The 19,861-nt window shown below is 45.8% G+C and overlaps 1 protein-coding gene across 8 annotated transcripts in view; it reads right to left on the bottom strand.

The window, feature by feature from the left end:
• The window catches only part of LOC139260001 (protein unc-80 homolog), a 501,022-nt gene that overhangs the window by 231,457 nt on the left and 249,704 nt on the right, over positions 1-19,861 (bottom strand). For all 8 annotated transcript variants that reach the window (XM_070876044.1, XM_070876038.1, XM_070876039.1 and 5 more), the window contains one exon: positions 14,452-14,587. In XM_070876044.1, the coding sequence (XP_070732145.1) occupies positions 14,452-14,587 (136 nt within the window). The remainder of the gene's footprint in view (positions 1-14,451; positions 14,588-19,861) is intronic.

Raw genomic sequence — 19,861 nt, 5'->3', positions numbered from 1 at the left:
GGGTATTGGTGAGGCCGGACCTGGAGTACTGCGTGCAGTTTTGGTCACCTTACTTAAGGAAGGATATACTGGCTTTGGAGGGGGTACAGAGACGATTCACTAGGCTGATTCCGGAGATGAGGGGGTTACCTTATGATGATAGATTGAGTAGACTGGGTCCTTACTTGTTGGAGTTCAGAAGGATGAGGGGTGATCTTATAGAAACATTTAAAATAATGACAGGGATAGACAAGATAGAGGCAGAGAGGTTGTTTCCACTGGTCGGGGAGACTAGAACTAGGGGGCACAGCCTCAAAATACGGGGGAGCCAATTTAAAACCGAGTTGAGAAGGAATTTCTTCTCCCAGAGGGTTGTGAATCTGTGGAATTCTCTGCCCAAGGAAGCAGTTGAGGCTAGCTCATTGAATGTATTCAAGTCACAGATAGATAGATTTTTAACCAATAAGGGAATTAAGGGTTATGGGGAGCGGGCGGGTAAGTGGAGCGGAAAGTGTGAGGTCATCCACCTTGGGAAAAAAAACAGAAAAAGGGAATATTATTTGAATGGGGAGAAATTACAACATGCTGCGGTGCAGAGGGACCTGGGGGCCCTTGTGCATGAATCCCAAAAAGTTAGTTTGCAGGTGCAGGAACGATATACTAGCTTTGGAGGGGGTACAGAGACGATTCACTAGGCTGATTCCGGAGATGAGGGGGTTACCTTATGATGATAGATTGAGTAGACTGGGTCTTTACTCATTGGAGTTCAGAAGGTGAGTCCACGACCAGATCAGCCATGGTCTTGTTGAATGGCGGAGCAGGCTCGAGGGGCTAGATGGCCTACTCCTGTTCCTAATTCTTAAGTTCTTATCTGCTTATGTCCCTTGATTTTTGTGGTATTTATCAATGATTTAGATTTGAATGTCGGGGGTATGATTAAGAAGTTTGCAGATGATATAAAAATTAGCCATTTGGTTTATAGTGAGGAAGAAAGCTGTCGACTGCAGTAAGATATCGATGGATTGGACAGGTGGCCAGTGAAGTGGGAAATGGAATTCTATCCACAGATGTGTGAGGTAATGCATTTGGGGACGGAAGGGAATACACAATAATGGTAGGATACTGAGATGTGTAGAGGAACAGAGAGACCTTGAAGTGCATGTCCACAGATCCCCGAACGTAGCAGGACAGGTAGAGAGGTAGTTAAGAAGGCATATGGGATGCTTTTCTTTATCAATCGAGTCATAAAAAGTAAGAGTAGGGAGGTTATGCTTGAACTGTATAAAACACAACTTAGTCCACAGCTAGAGTACCGTGTAGAGTTTTGGTCACCATATTACAGGAAAGATGTGATTAGCACGAGAAAGAGTACGGAGGAGATTTACGGGGATGTTGCCAGGACTGGAGAATTTTAGCCATGAGGAAAGATTGGATAGGCTGGAGTTGTTTTCTTTAGAATAGAGGAGGCTGTGGGAATACTTAATTGAGGTGGATAAAATTATGAGGGGACCAGATAGAGTGGATAGGAAGCACCTACTTCCCTTAGCAGAGAGGTCAACAACCAGGGGGCATAGATTTAAAGTAATTGGTAGAAGCAGTAGAGGGGAGTTAAACAAACATAAGAACATAAGAATTAGGAACAGGAGTAGGCCATCTAGCCCCTCGAGCCTGCTCCGCCATTCAACAAGATCATGGCTGATCTGGCCGTGGACTCAGCTCCCCGTAACCCTTAATTCCCTTATTGGTTAAAAATCTATCTATCTGTGATTTGAATACATTCAATGAGCTAGCCTCAACTACTTCCTTGGGCAGAGAATTCCACAGATTCACAACCCTCTGGAAGAAGAAATTCCTTCTCAACTCGGTTTTAAATTGGCTCCCCCGTATTTTGAGGCTGTGCCCCCGAGTTCTAGTCTCCCCGACCAGTGGAAACAACCTCTCTGCCTCTATCTTGTCTATCCCTTTCATTATTTTAAATGTTTCTATAAGATCACCCCTCATCCTTCTGAACTCCAACGAGTAAAGACTCAGTCTACTCAATCTATCATCATAAGGTAACCCCCTCATCTCCGGAATCAGCCAAGTGAATCGTCTCTGTACCCCCTCCAAAGCTAGTATATCCTTCCTTAAGTAAGGTGACCAAAACTGCACGCAGTACTCCAGGTGCGGCCTTACCAATACCCTGTACAGTTGCAGCAGGACCTCCCTGCTTTTGTACTCCATCCCTCTCGCAATGAAGGCCAACATTCCATTCGCCTTCCTGATTGCCTGCTGCACCTGCAAACTAACATTTTGGAATTCATGCACAAGGACCCCCAGGTCCCTCTGCACCGCAGCATGTTGTAATTTCTCCCCATTCAAATAATATTCCCTTTTACTGTTTTTTTTCCCCAAGGTGGATGACCTCACGCTTTACGACATTGTATTCCATCGGCCAAACCTTAGCCCATTCGCTTAACCTATCTAAATCTCTTTGCAGCCTCGTTGTGTCCTCTACACAACCCCGCGTTCCCACTAATCTTTGTGTCATCTGCAAATTTTGTTACATTACACTCCGTCCTCTCTTCCAGGTCATCTATGTATATTGTAAACAGTTGTGGTCCGAGCACCGATCCCTGTGGCACACCACTAACCACCGATTTCCAACCCAAAAAGGACCCATTTATCCTGACTCTCTGCTTTCTGTTAGCCAGCCAATTTTCTATCTATGCTAATACATTTCCTCTGACTCCGCGTACCTTTATCTTCTGCAGTAACCTTTTGTGTGGCACCTTATCGAATGCCTTTTGGAAATCTAAATACACCACATCCATCGGTACACCTCTATCTACCATGCTCGTTATATCCTCAAAGAATTCCAGTAAATTAGTTAAACATGATTTCCCCTTCATGAATCTATGCTGCGTCTGCTTGATTGCACTATTCCTATGTAGATGTCCCGCTATTTCTTCCTTAATGATAGCTTCAAGCATTTTCCCAACGACAGATGTTAAACTAACCGGCCTATAGTTAGCTGCCTTTTGTCTGCCCCCTTTTTTAAATAGAGGCGTTACATTAGCTGCTTTCCAATCCGCTGGTACCTCCCCAGAGTCCAGAGAATTTTGGTAGATTATAACGAATGCATTTGCTGTAACTTCTGCCATCTCTTATAATACCCTGGGATGCATTTCATCAGGACCAGGGGACTTGTCTACCTTGAGTCCCATTAGCCTGCCCAGCACGACCCCCCCTAGTGATAGTGATTGTTTCAAGGTCCTCCCTTCCCACATTCCCGTGACCAGCAATTTTTGGCATGGTTTTTGTGTCTTCCACTGTGAAGACCGAAGCAAAATAATTGTTTAAGGTCTCAGCCATTTCTACATTTCCCATTATGAAATTCCCCTTCTCATCTTCTAAGGGACCAACATTTACCTTAGTCACTCTTTTCCGTTTTATATATCTGTAAAAGCTTTTACTATCTGTTTTTATGTTTTGCGCAAGTTTACTTTCGTAATCTATCTTTCCTTTCTTTATTGCTTTCTTAGTCATTTTTTGCTGTCGTTTAAAATGTTCCCAATCTTCTAGTTTCCCACTAACCTTGGCCACCTTATACGCATTGATTTTGAATTTGATACTCTCCTTTATTTCCTTGGTTATCCACGGCTGGCTATTCCTTCTCTTACCGCCCTTCTTTATCACTGGAATATATTTTTGTAGAGCACTCCTTAAAAGTCCTCCACTGTTCCTCAATTGTGCCACCGATTAGTCTGTGTTTCCAGTCTACTTTAGCCAACTCTGCCCTCATCCCACTGTAGTCCCCTTTTTAAGCATAGTACGCTCGTTTGAGACACTACTTCCTCACCCTCAATCTGTATTGCAAATTTAACCATACTGTGTTCACTCATTCCGAGAGGATCTTTTACTCGTTGATCGTTTATTATTCCTGTCTCATTACACAGGACCAGATCTAAGATCGCATGCTCCCTTTTAGGTTCTGTAACATACTTTTCTAAGAAACAATCCCGTATGCATTCTATGAATTCCTCCTCAAGGCTACCCCGTGCGATTTGATTTGACCAATCGATATGTAGGTTAAAATCCCCCATGATTACTGCCATTCCTTTTTCACATGCCTCCATTATTCCCTTGATTATTGCCCGCCCCACCGTGAAGTTATTATTTGGGGGCCTATAAACTACGCCCACCAGTGACTTTTTCCCCTTACTATCTCTAATCTCCACCCACAATGATTCAACATTTTGTTCATTAGAGCCAATATCGTCTCTCACAACTGCCCTGATATCTTCCTTTATTAACAGAGCTACCCCACCTCCTTTCCCTTCTTGTCTATCTTTCCGAATTGCCAGATACCCCTGTATGTTTAATTCCCAGTCTTGGCCACCCTGCAACCACGTTTCTGTAATGGCCACCAAATCATACCCATTTGTAATGATTTGTGCCGTCAACTCCTTTACTTTATTTCGAATGCTGCGTGCGTTTTGGTAGAGTGTTTTAATACTAGTTTTTAAACCATGATTTTTAGTTTTGACCCCTCCTGCAACCCCTTTATATTCATACATATTGTCCCTTCCTATCACCTTGTGGTTTACACTTACCCCAGTGCTACTCTGCTCTGTTGCCTCCTGCCTTTTGCATTCTTTCTTGGGATCCTGTTCATCTGAGCTCTCACCCATTCTAACTAGCTCAGAGTCCTCTCCTGTGTTCCGAATACTCCTTGCATTGAGGCAGCGAGCTTTCATGCTTGCCTTTTTATTACACTTTGACCCTTTAGAATTTTGCTGTACAGTGGCCCTTTTTGTTTTTTGCCTTGGGTTTCTCTGCCCTCCACTTTTACTCATCTCCTTTCTGTCTTTTGCTTTTGTCTCCTTTTTGTTTCCCTCTGTCTCTCTGCATTGGTTCCCATCCCCCTGCCATCTAAGTTTAACTCCTCCCCAACAGCACGAGCAAACACTCCCCCAAGGACATTGGTTCCGGTCCTGCCCAGGTGCAGACCATCCGGTTTGTACTGGTCCCACCTCCCCCAGAACCGGTTCCAATGCCCCAGGAATTTGAATCCCTCCCTGCTGCACCACTGCTCAAGCCACGTATTCATCTGTGCTATCCTGCGATTCCTACTCTGACTAGCACGTGGCACTGGTAGCAATCCCGAGATTACTAATTTTGAGGTCCTACGTTTTAATTTAGCTCCTAGCTCCTTAAATTCGTCTTGCAGGACCTCATCCCTTTTTTTACCTATATCGTTGGTACCAATGTGCACCACGACAACTGGCTGTTCACCCTCCCTTTTCAGAATGTCCTGCACCTGCTCCGAGACATCCTTGACCCTTGCACCAGGGAGGCAACATACCATCCTGGAATCTCGGTTGCGGCCGCAGAAACGCCTATCTATTCCCCTTACAATTGAATCCCCTATCACTATCGCTCTCCCACTCTTTTTCCTGCCCTCCTGTGCAGCAGAGCCAGCCACGGTGCCATGAACTTGGCTGCTGCTGCCCTCCCCTGATGAGTCATCCCCCTGAACAGTACTCAAAACGGTGTATCTGTTTTGCAGGGGGATGACCGCAGGGGACCCCTGCATTACCTTCCTTGCACTGCTCTTCCTGCTGGTCTTCCATTCCCTATCTGGCTGTGGACCTTTCGCCTGCGGTAAGACCAACTCGCTACACGTGCTACTCTCGTCATTCTCAGCATCGTGGATGCTCCAGAGTAAATCCACCCTCAGCTCCAATTCCGCAACGCGGACCGTCAGGAGCTGGAGGCGGATACATTTCCCGCACATGTAGTCGTCAGGGACACCGGAAGTGTCCCTGAGTTCCCACATGGTACAGGAGGAGCATATCACATGACCGAGCTCTCCTGCCATGACTTAACCCTTAGATACACTTAAATTGGCAACAACAATGCTGAAGTCTACTCGCTGTTATAGAAGAGAAAAAAGAAAAACTACTCACCAATCACCAGCCAATCACTTACCCCCTTGGCTGTGACATCACCTTTCTGTTTCTTTCTATTTCTTTTTTGCCTTCCCCCTGTCGCTGTACAGGGACGCCTCTCGCCGAACTCGCGTTGCTCCTGGTCTCACTGGCCTTTTGTAGGCCTCTCCGATCCCCGGAACTCCCGCCTCTCGCCGAACTCGCGCTGCTCCTGGTCTCACTGACCTTTTGTAGGCCTCTCTGATCCCCGGAACTCCCGCCTCTCACCGAACCTGCTCCTGGTCTCACTGGCCTTTTGTAGGCCTCTCCGATTCCCGGAACTCCCGCCTCTCGCCGAACTCGCACTGCTCCCGGTCTCACTGGCCTTTTGTAGACCTCTCTGATCCCCGGAACTCCCGCCTCTCGCCGAACATTTTTCACCCAGATGGTGGTGGGGGTCTGGAACTCAGTGCCTGAAAGGGTGGTAGAGGCAGAAACCCTCAACACATTTAAAGGTCCTTGGATATGCACTTCAAATGCCATACCCTACAGGGCTATGGACCAAGACCTGGAAAGTGGGATTCGGCTGGATAGCTCTTTTTCGGATGGCATAGACACGATGGTCGAATGGCCTCCTTCTGTGCCGTAAATTTCTATGATTTCTATGAGTAAAATGACAGGGCCAGCCCACTGGCACCCTCCAGTGCTAACCCTGTTGGACTTACAGCAGAAGCATTGGGAAGGTCCATGGTTTTTCTGCTCCAATGTGTTTATAGACCATACTATATCTGTACTTGTGGATGAAGTTCTGGCTTACTAGCAGCAAATATTCAGGTCAACGGGTTGCATAGAAACATAGAAAATAGGTGCAGGTGTAGGCCATTCGGCCCTTTGAGCCTGCACCGCCATTCAATGAGTTCATGGCTGAACATGCAACTTCAGTACCCTATTCCTGCTTTCTCACCATACCCCTTGATCCCCCTAGTGGTAAGGACTACATCTAACTCCTTTTGAATATATTTATTGAATTGGCCTCAACTACTTTCTGTGGTAGAGAATTCCACAGGTTCACCACTCTCTGGGTGAAGAAGTTTCTCCTCATCTCGGTCCTAAATGGCTTACCCCTTATCCTTAGACTGTGACCCCTGGTTCTGGACTTCCCCAACATTGGCAACATTCTTCCTGCATCTAACCTGTCTAAACCCGTCAGAATTTTAAATGTTTCTATGAGATCCCCTCTCATTCTTCTGAACTCCAGTGAACGCAAGCCCAGTTGATCCAGTCTTTCTTGATATGTCAGTCCCACCATCCCGGGAATCAGTCTGGTGAACCTTCGCTGCACTCCCTCAATAGCAAGAATGTCCTTCCTCAAGTTAGGAGACCAAAACTGTACACAATACTCCAGGTGTGGCCTCACCGAGGTCCTGTACAATTGTAGTAACACCTCCCTGCCCCTGTACTCAAATCCCCTCGCTATGAAGGCCAACATGCCATTTGCTTTCTTAACCGCCTGCTGTACCTGCATGCAAACCTTCAATGACTGATGTACCATGACAGCCAGATCTCGTTGCACCTCCCCTTTTCCTAATCTGTCACCATTCAGATAATAGTCTGTCTCTCTGTTTTTACCACCAAAGTGGATAACCTCACATTTATCCACATTATACTTCATCTGCCATGCATTTGCCCACACACCTAACCTATCCAAGTCACTCTGCAGCCTCATAGCATCCTCCTCGCAGCTCACACTGCCACCCAACTTAGTGTCATCCGCAAATTTGGAGATACTACATTTAATCCCCTTATCTAAATCATTAACGTACAATGTAAACTGCTGGGGCCCCAGCACAGAACCGTGCGGTATCCCATTAGTCACTGCCTGCCATTCTGAAAAGTCCCCATTTACTCCTACTCTTTGCTTCCTGTCTGACAACCAGTTCTCAATCCACGTCAGCACACTACCCCCAATCCCATGTGCTTTAACTTTGCACATTAATCTCTTGTATCGGACCTTGTCGAAAGCCTTCTGGAAGTCCAAATACACCACATCAACTGGTTCTCCCTTGTCCACTCTACTGGAAACATCCTCAAAAAATTCCAGAAGATTTGTCAAGCATGATTTCCCTTTCACAAATCCATGCTGACTTGGACCTATCATGTCACCTCTTTCAAAATGCGCTGCTATGACATCCTTAATAATTGATTCCATCATTTGTAAGTGGCACAAAGGAACCATGGGGTATATTGTACAAATCCGTACTCTGAGGCAGATCCTCGTACAATTGACGTGCAAATTGAGGATTCTGGCAAAGAAGTCAATTTTTCAGCCATTAATTCTACTGGATTGTAAATCATGTGGAGCACTAAACCTCCACATGTAAAGCTCTGCACCAGAGATGGTATTTCTTAAAAGTTAACCTTACATGAACAGTTTCAGTTCATTCATTCATTCATTCATCGGCAGTCCCTCGAAATCGAGGAAGACTTGCTTCCACTTTAAAAGTGAGTTCTCAGATGACTGAACAGTCCAATATGGGAATTACAGTCTCTGTCACAGGTGGGAGACAGTCTTTGAAGGAAAGGGTGGGTGGGACAGGTTTGCCGCACACTCCTTCCGCTGCCTGCGCTTGTTTTCTGCATGCTCTCGGCGACGAGACGCGAGGTGCTCAGTGCCCTCTCGGATGCACTTCCTCCACCTAGGGCGGTCTTTGGCCAGGGACTCCCAGGTGTCAGTGGGGATGTTGCATTTTACCAAGGAGGCTTTGAGGGCGTCTTTGAAATGTTTCCTCTGCCCACCTGGGGCTCGCTTGCCGTGTAGGAGTTCCGAATAGAGCGCTTGCTTTGGGAGTCTTGTGTCAGGCCGGCCCAACGGAGCTGGTCAAGTGTGGTCAGTGCTTCGATGCTGAGGATGTTGGCCTGATCGAGGACGCTAACGTTGGTGCATCTGTCCTCCCAGGGGATTTGCAGTATAGTTGGGCTGAGTAGCACATATACTCCAAAATACATGGAAAGTGTAATCTTTGAGCCATAAGACGTATTGTTGGCCACACCATATACCCAATGACCCTCACTCTCAATTTTAGAGAATACTACTTGGGTAATCTGGGTTTGGCAAATGGTTAAGATAGAACTCATGTCGAAGACAGAGTCTCAGTTGAGGAGATCCTCGAAGTGCTCCTTCCAGTGGGCACTGACTGCCTCTCTGTCCTTGATGAGCACCTCTCCGTTCTTGGCCAGTAATGGGGGTAGGGCCTTGGGTGCTTGGGCCGTAGGTGGTCTTGATTGCACTGAAGAATCCTCGCATATCGTGGTTGTCGGCTAGCTGCTGGATTTCTTGAGCTTTCTCCACCCACCATCTGTTCTTTAGGTCGCGAGTTTTCTGTTGGACCTTCAGGTATCTGTAGAGCTGCTTTCTTGCCCTCGTGTTGTGTTGCTGCTTCCAGTCCAAGAATGGCTTGCATTTGCGGCATATTAGTTCCTGGATCTCTTGGTCGTTCTCGTCGAACCAGTCTTGACATGTGCTTTATACTAAAGATCCATAAGACAAAGGTCCTCTACCAACCTGCCCCCGCCAAGCAGCACTGCCCCCCCACCCCCCAGTTATCAAAATCCATGTCGAGAGTGTAATGTCTGTAAGCTTGTAATGTTTGTAGCTCCACACTGTGGATGTGGATGTATTGTGTACTGCAAGTGCAGGGTTAATAATAAACAGAATCAGGCAGATTTCCGGAGGCTTCCGAGAGAGCTGCCGGCCATGTTGGAAGCTGTGTGTGCTGTGCTCTGTGAATATATCACATTTTGCGACGAGGATGGGATTTTTTTCGGATGAGTTAAAGCTGAAATTTTGTTGGGGAAGGATTCAGCAAGCCGACAGAGAGACTTTGGAAGTTTCTGTCTTTGGAAAAAAGCTACAAAATCCGAGGTAAAGAACAGCACACGGTGTGAACAGCTAGAGATTAAAATGGCAGATGTATTGGGACATTTGGGGGAATACAGACACGACCGGGAACGTTTTAAAGCGTACGTGGATTGGTTAGAAATGTATTTCACTGTAAATAACATAATCGAAGTTCCAGACAATGCAGTGCAGAACCGGGTTATGTTGGAATGTAAGAAAGCGATCTTCTTATCGGAGGCGGGTCCGACATTAGACAAAACCCTTGTAAATCTGCTTGTGCCTGACGAGCCAAAGGACACAACGCTTAAAGAGATTTTAACAAAGCTGGAGCAGCACTATAACCCCAAACTGTTAGAAATTGCTGAAAGCTATCATTTCAGGATTCGGAATCAAAAGGCTGATTAAAGTATCAGTGATTACATCGTTGCATTAAAAAAGCTATCGATGCACTCTAATTTTGGAAACTTTCAAAACCGAGCATTACGGGATCGTTTTGTTTGTGGGGTGAAAAATGCTGCGATCAGAAGGAAGTTATTGACGACGGATGACTTGACTTTTGAGATTGCTTGTCAGACAGCGAGGTCGATGGGCATGGCCGAACAATATTCCCGAGAATTAAATAATAATTACAGTCGTCAGTCAACCGAGGTAAATCACCTGCAGGTTCAAGGTAAAAGACGGTGGGGGCCCAAAGTCTCAGAAATTGGAAATTCCAACAGAGCGTCGAAGTCGTGCTCAAAGTTGTCCATCTGTGAAGGCAAAGTGTTTCTTCTGCAGGAAGACTGGGCATCTGGCGAAGGCATGCCGACTGAAGGGTAAACCAGCTTTTAAAGCTATGAGTCCAGCGTTCAAAGCTATGAGTAGAAATCCCAAGAGACTACATAGCATGGAAGAACAACAACGGGACGAGGAGATGTTAGAGTTACACGTCATCAGGAGCACGAGGTTAACGGACAGCGATTCGGAAAGCATCAAAATCTACATGGATGTTGCGGGATTCAAGATACCAATGGAAATTGACACGGGTGCATCCGTGAGTGTAGTACCGGAGTCACTGTACAGCGACGAATTGCGTGATTTTCAACTGGAGAAATCCAAGATAGAGCTGCGAGACTACTCGGGAGAGAAAATTCCGGTGGTAGGTCGTATCACAGTACTGGTGAAATATAAAGATCAATTTCAGAACTTGCCTCTAATAGTATTGAAAGGAGACAAGCCGGCCTGACTAGGAAGAAATTGGTTGAGCTCACTGAAACTGGATTGGAGTAAGATTTTCTGTGTGGAAGCAAGATTTTCATCAACGGATGAGGTTATTAAGAAGTATCCGAAGGTGTTCTGCGAAACGGACAGTCCGATCCAAGGCTTCAAGGCGCGTGTCAGGGTACAGAAGGACGCTAGATCGGTTTACTACAAGCCACGTTCCATACCATATGCACTCAAGGAGAAGGTTGAGCAAGAACTCAAAAGACGAGAGACTGAGAACATTATTTGTAAGATAGATCAATGTAATTGGGCTACACCCATTGTTGTTGTACCTAAGTCCGATGGTAAGGTAAGATTGTGTGGTGATTATAAAGTAACTGCAAACCAGGTTCTAGAGGGTAATGTCCCCAATAAATTGCCGAATATAGAAGATTTGTTCACAACACTTACAGGTGGTTAGATCTTCTCAAAACTGGATCTTACGAATGCCTACTTATAGCTTGAACTAGATGAGGAGTCCAAATCATGTTTAACCATAAATACTCATCTAGGCCTATATCAATTTAATAGGCTACCGTTTGGAGTGTCTTCTGCACTGTGGATGTGGACGTATTGTGTACTGCAAGTGCAGGGTTAATAATAAACAGAACCAGGCAGATTTCCGGAGCCTTCCGAGAAAGCTGCCTGCCATGTTGGAAGCTGAGTGTGCTGTGCTCTGTGAATATATCATAGAGGCCTTGGACAACGTGGACCATTTTCCATACTTCAGGATGGGCAGACAACAAGGACAGACATCGACGACAAGGTCCAACACTGCCTTCAGTGTGCCAGCGCAGCCTTCGGTCGCCTGAGGAAGAGTAGTGTTTGAAGACCAGGACCTCAACCCGGCACCAAGTTCATGGTCTACAGAGCAGTGGTAATACCCGTCCTCCTATATGGTTCAGAGACATGGACTATGTACAGCAGGCACCTCAAAACACTGGAGAAGTACCACCAACGCTGCCTCCTCAAGATCCTGCAAATCTATTGGCAGGATAGGCGCACCAACGTTAGTGTCCTCACTCAGGCCAATACCCCAAGCATTGAAGCACCGACCACGCTCGATCAGCTCCGCTGGATGGGCCACATCGCCCGCATGTCTGACACGAAAAATCCAAAATAAGTGCTCTACTCGGAGCTCCGACACGGCAAGTGAGCCGCAGGTGGGTATAGGAAACGCTTTAAGGACACCCTCAAAGCCTCCTTGAAAAAATGTAACATCCCCACCGACACCTGGGAATCCCTGGCCCAAGAACGCCCAAAGTGGAGGAAAAGCATCCGGGAAGGCGCTGAACACCTCGAGTCTCTTCGCCGAGAACAAGCTGAAGCCAAGCGTCGACAGCGGAAGGAGCGCATGGCAACCCAGGCACCCCACCCACCTGTTCCTTCAATCACCGTTTGCCCCACCTGTGACAGAGACTGTAGGTCCCTCATTGGACTCTTCAATCACCTGAGAACTCATTTCTAGTGTGGAAGCAAGTCATCCTCGACTCCAAGGGACTGTCTATGATGATGAAGATAGAACTACATTTAACCTGTCCTTGTCACTTTAATGTCATCGTACAATTACTCCCAGTGGGAAAGTGATAGAAATATTACAATCTAAGGTCAGTAAGAGGCTAATTGCTGAGAGAAATTTCTGTAGAATAGCAAATACATGTAAATTACTGGCTTCTGGCTTTGGGAAGAAACTAGATTTTCATAGTCAGAAAAATCAACAAGTGACTAGCTTTCTTTCTCTTTTTTTCATACTTTGAAGTGTGAATGATATTCTTGGTGCAAGACATTTACACATACAGTCCCAACCACCTGCACCATCCACCAGCAGCCACCTATATCAGACAAATGGCGCTAACCACTGCCCATTGCCATCGGAGTCAATTACAAAGGTATTAAGTGCACTGACTATTTTTGGCAATTCAGTAAGTACTTGCCCTGTACTTATAAATTTAAAAGGATCGGCGGCTAAAGTTAAAATCAACCCTTTAGTCATCGTGCAGTGCAGCAGTGTCATTTATACAAAAATATCTCCATGTTTACCAAAAATAGCATACAGAGCAAAAAGTGTTAGTATTTCTGACCCGTGATACCATGAAATTATAACATGCAAAGTCCTGAGCCAGGAGCACTGAAGATGACAATTTAACACCAAGTCTTTATATTTTATTGATAGGTAAGTGCTTGGTCAGGGTACTAATTATGCAAACGTCACAAAGGGTGCCAAATATATTGCAGTCTTCTAACTGAAGTTGCATTTCCACAGTAGTTGTTGTTCTGAGACAGTGCTGCAGTTTGGCTTTCAGCAAGACAAATTCCTGTTTATACTGATTCAGCTACACAAGAGACAAACTCAAAATGTTCTGGTTAGGAATGAGCTGCACATGCCTGGATACATGCAGCTGAGCTGTCTCCCAAAAGTTACAAATTCAAATGTTTAGAGAACGGGAAGCAGAAAATCCCAGCTCTCTAAACATTTACATTAAAGCTAGCTCAGTTTACATAACAGGGTGGTAAACAAATTAATCCCCTGAGCAGATTCCAAACCAGTTTTGGATCGACACTCCATGCAGTCTCAAATTGTAGTACCATGAGACTATCCCTGCAATGAGTCTCACTATGCTTCAATCTTACGTCAGGGCTTCCACTAGATTCCAGCACAACTCCAGTGGGAGTCCAGCGGAATCCACTGGAAAACAGCAGGGAGCCAGTTGCGTCACTTTCTGTGATATTCAAGCCAGCCTTGTAGGCGGAAGAACATCCTCATAAGACAAATAATGCCAATGGGACAGCCTTGAGCACAGGGAATGCCTATGCAGGGAATTCCAATTTCTCTGCCTTAGTTTGGATCTGGCATTGGACTGAAGGCCAGTATGTTGAATGAGATGAGCTGTAGCATTCTTCAGATAGGCAGAACTGGGCTCTGCTGGAAAGTCTGGAACCCAAAGGGCAGGACTTTAAATATATATTATTATTAGATTAGTCCACAAGAACCAAAGAGGCTAAGGGTACCACCCAATCACCCCCACCCCCCCCATTATTGGTCGTCAGGTACTGGATGCTCTGTCTGCATGGGGATTTCAGGCACGAGCGATGTGCTCACAGTGGTACAGGCATCTGCTGGCTCCATGCAGGTGAGGTGCCCTCTCACTAGCCGCACGGACTCCGACAGAGTCAGCACTGGAAGGTGCTTGCAGGTGCAATCCTGGCATGACCGCTGGGGTCACGTCCTACTGGCATCTTTTTTATTTATGCCTATTAACTACCAGGGGTGAACATTTCCCCATGCACTCGGTCTAATGAAATCATAACCGCTATTTATAAATGGGTCTGAAATTTCACTAGCCCAGAGGAAATCTTCCCCACATGTGGCATAAAAACAATTCTAAATAAATAAGTAAAAATAAAATAACTTAGACATACTGTCATCAAGAAAATCCTCTTCTTCATCTTCTTTCCTCAATCGTCTTTTTGTCTCATCATCATAAATGAAACTCAGTATGTTTGCTGGGGTCTCACTCTCCGTATGACACAGTTCGTTCAGCCTGGTCCCAATAGCCTGTCAGAAAACCAGTATCATAGCTTCAGAGGAGCAAACTAAGCATTTGTACAAAGATAAGAGCTATGCAAGCAATAAACTATTTAAAAATTTGATTCTAATTTATATTGCAACATGCTGCGTTTGGTATACAATCACACTATGTGCATGGTGCGATTGAATGAAGGATCATGTTTGCTTTCTGATCTCTGCTGGGCAATCTGGGAGATGCTGAGTGGAAGGAGGGAAAATTGGAGGACCCAATGGAGATTGATGGGGAACATGACTTAGGTTGGAAGCTCAGAATCTGCATACCCAGAAATCATGAGTGTGCAGTCTCTGATCTTCCAACGATTTAATTTAATTGACAAAGTGTCAATTAATGAGCCGCTGTTACCAGCTACTGCCATCTTGGACATAGAAACATAGGAACAAAGTAAATAGGTGCAGGAGTAGGCCATTCGGCTCTTCGAGCCTACACCACCATTCAATATGATCATAGCTGATCATGCAACTTCAGTACCCCATTCCTGCTTTCTCTCCATACCCCTTGATCCCTTTAGCCGTAAGGGCCATATCTAACTCTCTTTTGAATATATCTAACGAACTGGCCTCAACAACCTTCTGTGGTAGAGAATTCCACAGGTTCACAATTCTCTGAGTGAAGAAGTTTTTCCTCATCTCAGTTCTAAATGGCTTACCCCTTATCCTTAGACTCTGACCCCTGGTTCTGGACTTCCCCAACATCGGGAACATTCTTCCTGCATCTAACCTCTTCAATCCCGTCAGAATTTTAGATGTTTCTATGAGATCCCCTCTCATTCTTCTAAATTCCAGTGAATATAAGCCTAGTCGATTCAGTCTTTATTCATATGTCAGTCCTGCCATCCCGGGAATCAGTCTGGTGAACCTTCGCTGCACTCCCTCAATAGCAAGAATGTCTTTCCTCAGATTAGGAGACCAAAACTGTACACAATATTCCAGGTGTGGCCTCACCTAGGCCCTGTACAACTGCAACATGGCTTTAGTTTTAGCAGGGCCCTGCATTCTAACACCAACTTCATCTCTTGGGGCCTGAACAGAACTACAATCTGGCATCACAATTGTTCCTCCCATTTACAGGAACAAAACAGATTAGGTTATACAAAAAAACACCAGAAAGGATTACCAAGATGAAATCAACACGTAGGAAGTCGGGTCACACCCAAATGTAAGTTACACATTATAACACTTTGGAGCACTTTATTTCTATTTAGTGTGGACTGTTGGTAAGAGCCATGCTAGTGATACCTACAAGGCTACTGACCAAGAGCTGGAAAGTAGGATTAGGCTGGATAGCTCTATCGGCTGGCACAGACATGATGGGCCAAATGGCCTCCCTTTGTGCCGCAAATTTCTATGATTCTCTACCAGTGATAGCAAAATGCTTTACAATGAATCTGCCAGAAATGGAAGAGTCAAGATGCTATTTCTGTGCAAGGTGTGTGGGGTTTCATTTGTGTCCAAAGTTTGTACAGGGGCCTCCTCTGGGAATTACAGAAGGTAATTCTATACCGTGAAGAAGAAATTCTTCTTTGAACTTGGTTTCAACAGGTAGATTAGAACACTTCTGTTACATTAAATAATATAATCTCCCCTTTGTTTGAGTTGTTTAGGGGTACAAGACAAGGTTAACTTTTTGTAGTGGTCTTACAATCTCTAACAATTACCAAAAGGATAGACCCTTACATTCAAAGCATAGATTGAAGAATACAAGATTATGTTATATACATAGAGCATTATTGCTATTACAGGATCCTCAGTCCTCCTCCCACATTTGATGACATTAATTATGGATTGTAATCCATTTCAGGATACAAATTTACCTGGAGAATGTCAATAAAATGGCAAGGAAAACGTCAGGTGCTTGCACAGTCAAGTTGTGGGATATTATCTAACCTGGCCTCCTAAAGGGATGGTCCAGCTGGATATAAGCATTATCCCAAACTCATATAGTTTATTGGAAGTTTGAGGGGGAGAAATTCCCCAGCGCCCCGATCTCGCGTGCTCCACTTCCTCTTGGGAAGGGTTCCGGGGCACGATCGGCAGCGCTACGCGGATGCTCCGTGTTTCAACGTGCCTTCCCTTCGGTTAAAGGGGAGCACCGCTGCACACTCTGCCAGGCCTCTGATGGCGTCCACTAGGCTACCAACGCGGCGTGGTGCTGAGGCCGAAGCCCGGCACCCAAAACAGAGTGCCAGGCTGCACGATGGGGGCCTGAACCACGCAACAGAAGAAGTCGTCGGGCCGACTGGAGAGTAGGCCAAACCGTCAAGATGGCGGCGCGGGGCGCTCCCGACCTCTCCTTTAACTTCTGCACTGCGAGCGGTGTCGGCCCAGTTCGCAACCCGTGAGCCTGGCGCTGACACCACTGGTGGCAGCATCACAGGGCAATATCTGCCACGGGGTGGAAAGACGTTACCACACACGGCGATGATGTCATCGCAGGTTGCGCGGTGGCCCAGGGTGCTACTGACGGGCCACGCCGCTACCATGGCAGCGCCTTCGCTAACTCATGTGCAATTTCGCAGGAGCCAGAAGCATCCCCCCCCCACCACCCCATCCCCGGTGCGCAATGTTTTGTGTCCCGTTAGCGCCCCTCCCCGGAGGCACTAACGGGACATCGCAAAAACGGGCAATTTTGATCCCTGAATCTCCAAGTTACTAGCTCATATTAGGGAAGACTTTAGAGGATAGAAAGTTCTCTCCCTCTAATTATTACGTGATATGAAGACTTTCAGGATGAACAGACTATCCAAGGTGGACTATATGTTAATATGATTCCTCGGGGGCTGCAACACATCTGTTATTGAGATTAGGCAGCTATTCCTGAACATCTTTTGGGAGCAGAAACACTTGATTAAGAGTATACATCATGCAGTGGACAAGCAGAGGGGTGGATTGGGCCTTCTATATCCAAAATGATACAATTAGACATAGAACATGATACAGTGGGTTTGCCTAATGGCGAGTGTGGGCTGGCTGGAGCTGGAGACGGATGCAGCATCTGAAGTCACATCCTTTATGAACTTATTTTATGCTCCCACCACAGGTTTGAAGTTGTAAAGTGAAATAATACTCTGCTTTTGTAAATACTGCATGTCTACGATCTGATATTCTATGGCAGCCCCCTAATGGGGCAATCCGTGTTTCAATATAGATCATGGGTCAATAATGTTCTACAGTTTGGAAGGTAGTGTCAGATGTGTTAGAAAAGTGAATGGGGGAGGGGGAGGGCTTCTTAAATGATTACAACAACTAAGTTGTAATTTCAAGTTGCCCCGCAACTAATTTTAAAAGTTCTTGCAGCTTAGAGGGATGTTAAAGGAGCAGTTTTAGGACAAATTGAGCATTTGGATTGGTCAGAGTTTAAAGATCTTATCCAACAAGAAACCAACAAACTGCAACAAGATATGCAATAAGTTGGGAGGTACTAAAACTTACACCTCCAAAAAATTTGGGAGAAGGATCTAGGGATCGAATTCATTCACTTCAAATGGTCAACAATTTGAACTAATGCCTGTTTAGCATTTAGCATTGTATGAATGGGCTAGAAATTCGACTCGGGCGGTGGCGCAAAATGGGCGATATTGGATCAGCCGCCCGTTATATGCAGCGCCTGATATTCAGTTCCATTGTGTCATGTATGTATGCTTGGGGTTACTAACCACCAGATGGCGCAACTGTCGGAGGTCATTGGGCTGTGCGCACTGGTGTGCAGGCCAGGTACAAAAGGTAGGCCATCATGTAATGTGATCACTTTGAGCCCTAATAAAGCAGAGCCAGGTTTGTGACTATGTTAGTTTACAGTATTCAGCCTATTGAGTTATTACATACATAACATTTGGCGACGAGGTAGCTTAAGAACCTTTGCATGCAATAATGAGCGCAATTGGAATTCTGGAGAGATTCATGGAGGGAGCGGACTGGACAGATTTTGTAGCTCGCCTGGACCAGTACTTCATGGCAAATAAAATGGAAAAACCCACTGACGCAGTTAGGCGCAGGGCAGTCTTCCTCACAGTTTGCGGTCCGAAAATCTATGGATTCAAAGAATCTTCTCTCACCTGCAGGCCCAACGGACAAGGACTATGAGGAATTGTGTGCTCTGGTACGTGACCATCTCAAACCAGAAGAAGGCATCATCATCATCTCACGATATCGATTCTACAAGCACTTTGGTTCTGAGGGCCAGGATGTGTCGGAATACCTTGCCGACCTAAAACATCTAGCTGGACCGTGTAAGCTCGAAAACGCATTGGGAGACATGCTGCGGGACTTCTTTGTAATCGGCATCAACCACGAGGTGATCCTGCGTAAGCTACTGACGGCGGAGATGCTAGATTTGAGCAAGGCCATCACGATTGCCTAGGCGAGCATGACGACAGACAAACACTTGAAGCAGATATAATCAGAAAATCGGAACTCGGCAAGTACTGTAAACAAGATTGTATCGTTGTTTGGCAGAGCTGCATATGGCAGGGCCTACTCGACTGCGTATGCGAAACCTATGGCTGCTCAAAGTCCGCCAACGGGAATGAATCCGATTTCACCGTGTTGGCGATGTGGGGGCAATCATCGGCCTCATCAGTGTCGGTTTAAACAGTACATTTATAAAGGCTGTTTGAGACTGGGGCATCTCCAACGCATGTGTCCGCAACTGAGCAAGCGTGCTGCGACACACCACGTGGAGGATGATGATCAGTATAGCATGGATCCGAATATGCAATCCGAAATACCAGAGGAGGTAGTGTATGGACTGTATTCGTTCCTAACAAAGAGTCAACCGATAATGATTAATGTGAAACTTAACGGTGTGCCGGTACCAATGGAATTGGACATGGGTGCGAGTCAATCAACAATGAGCCAGAGAACATTCGACAAGCTGTGGGATACTAAGGCTATGAGGCCTAAGCTGAGTCCAGTCAATGCCAAGTTGCGTACATACACGAAATAACTTATAACGGTGATTGGCAGTGCAGTAGTCAAGGTGTCTTATGTTGGTGTGGTTCATGATTTACCATGATGGATTGTTCCAGGCAATGGTCCAACGCTGTTCGGCAGAAATTGGCTAGAAAAAATCAAATGGAATTGGAATGATATCAAAGCATTGTCGTCAGAGGACAATACTCCATGTGCTCAAGTGCTGAGCAAGTTCCCCTTGCTGTTTGAAACAGGCATCCGCAAATTCATGGGAGCCAAGGTGTAGATCCACGTGGACTTGGATGCAAGACACGTCCAACATAAAGCTCAGAT

This window comes from Pristiophorus japonicus, chromosome 3 (assembly GCF_044704955.1).
Source record: "Pristiophorus japonicus isolate sPriJap1 chromosome 3, sPriJap1.hap1, whole genome shotgun sequence".
NCBI lineage: Eukaryota > Metazoa > Chordata > Chondrichthyes > Pristiophoridae > Pristiophorus > Pristiophorus japonicus.
The sequence above is the reverse complement of the archived record's forward strand: the minus strand, read 5'-3'. Positions and strand labels throughout refer to the sequence as shown.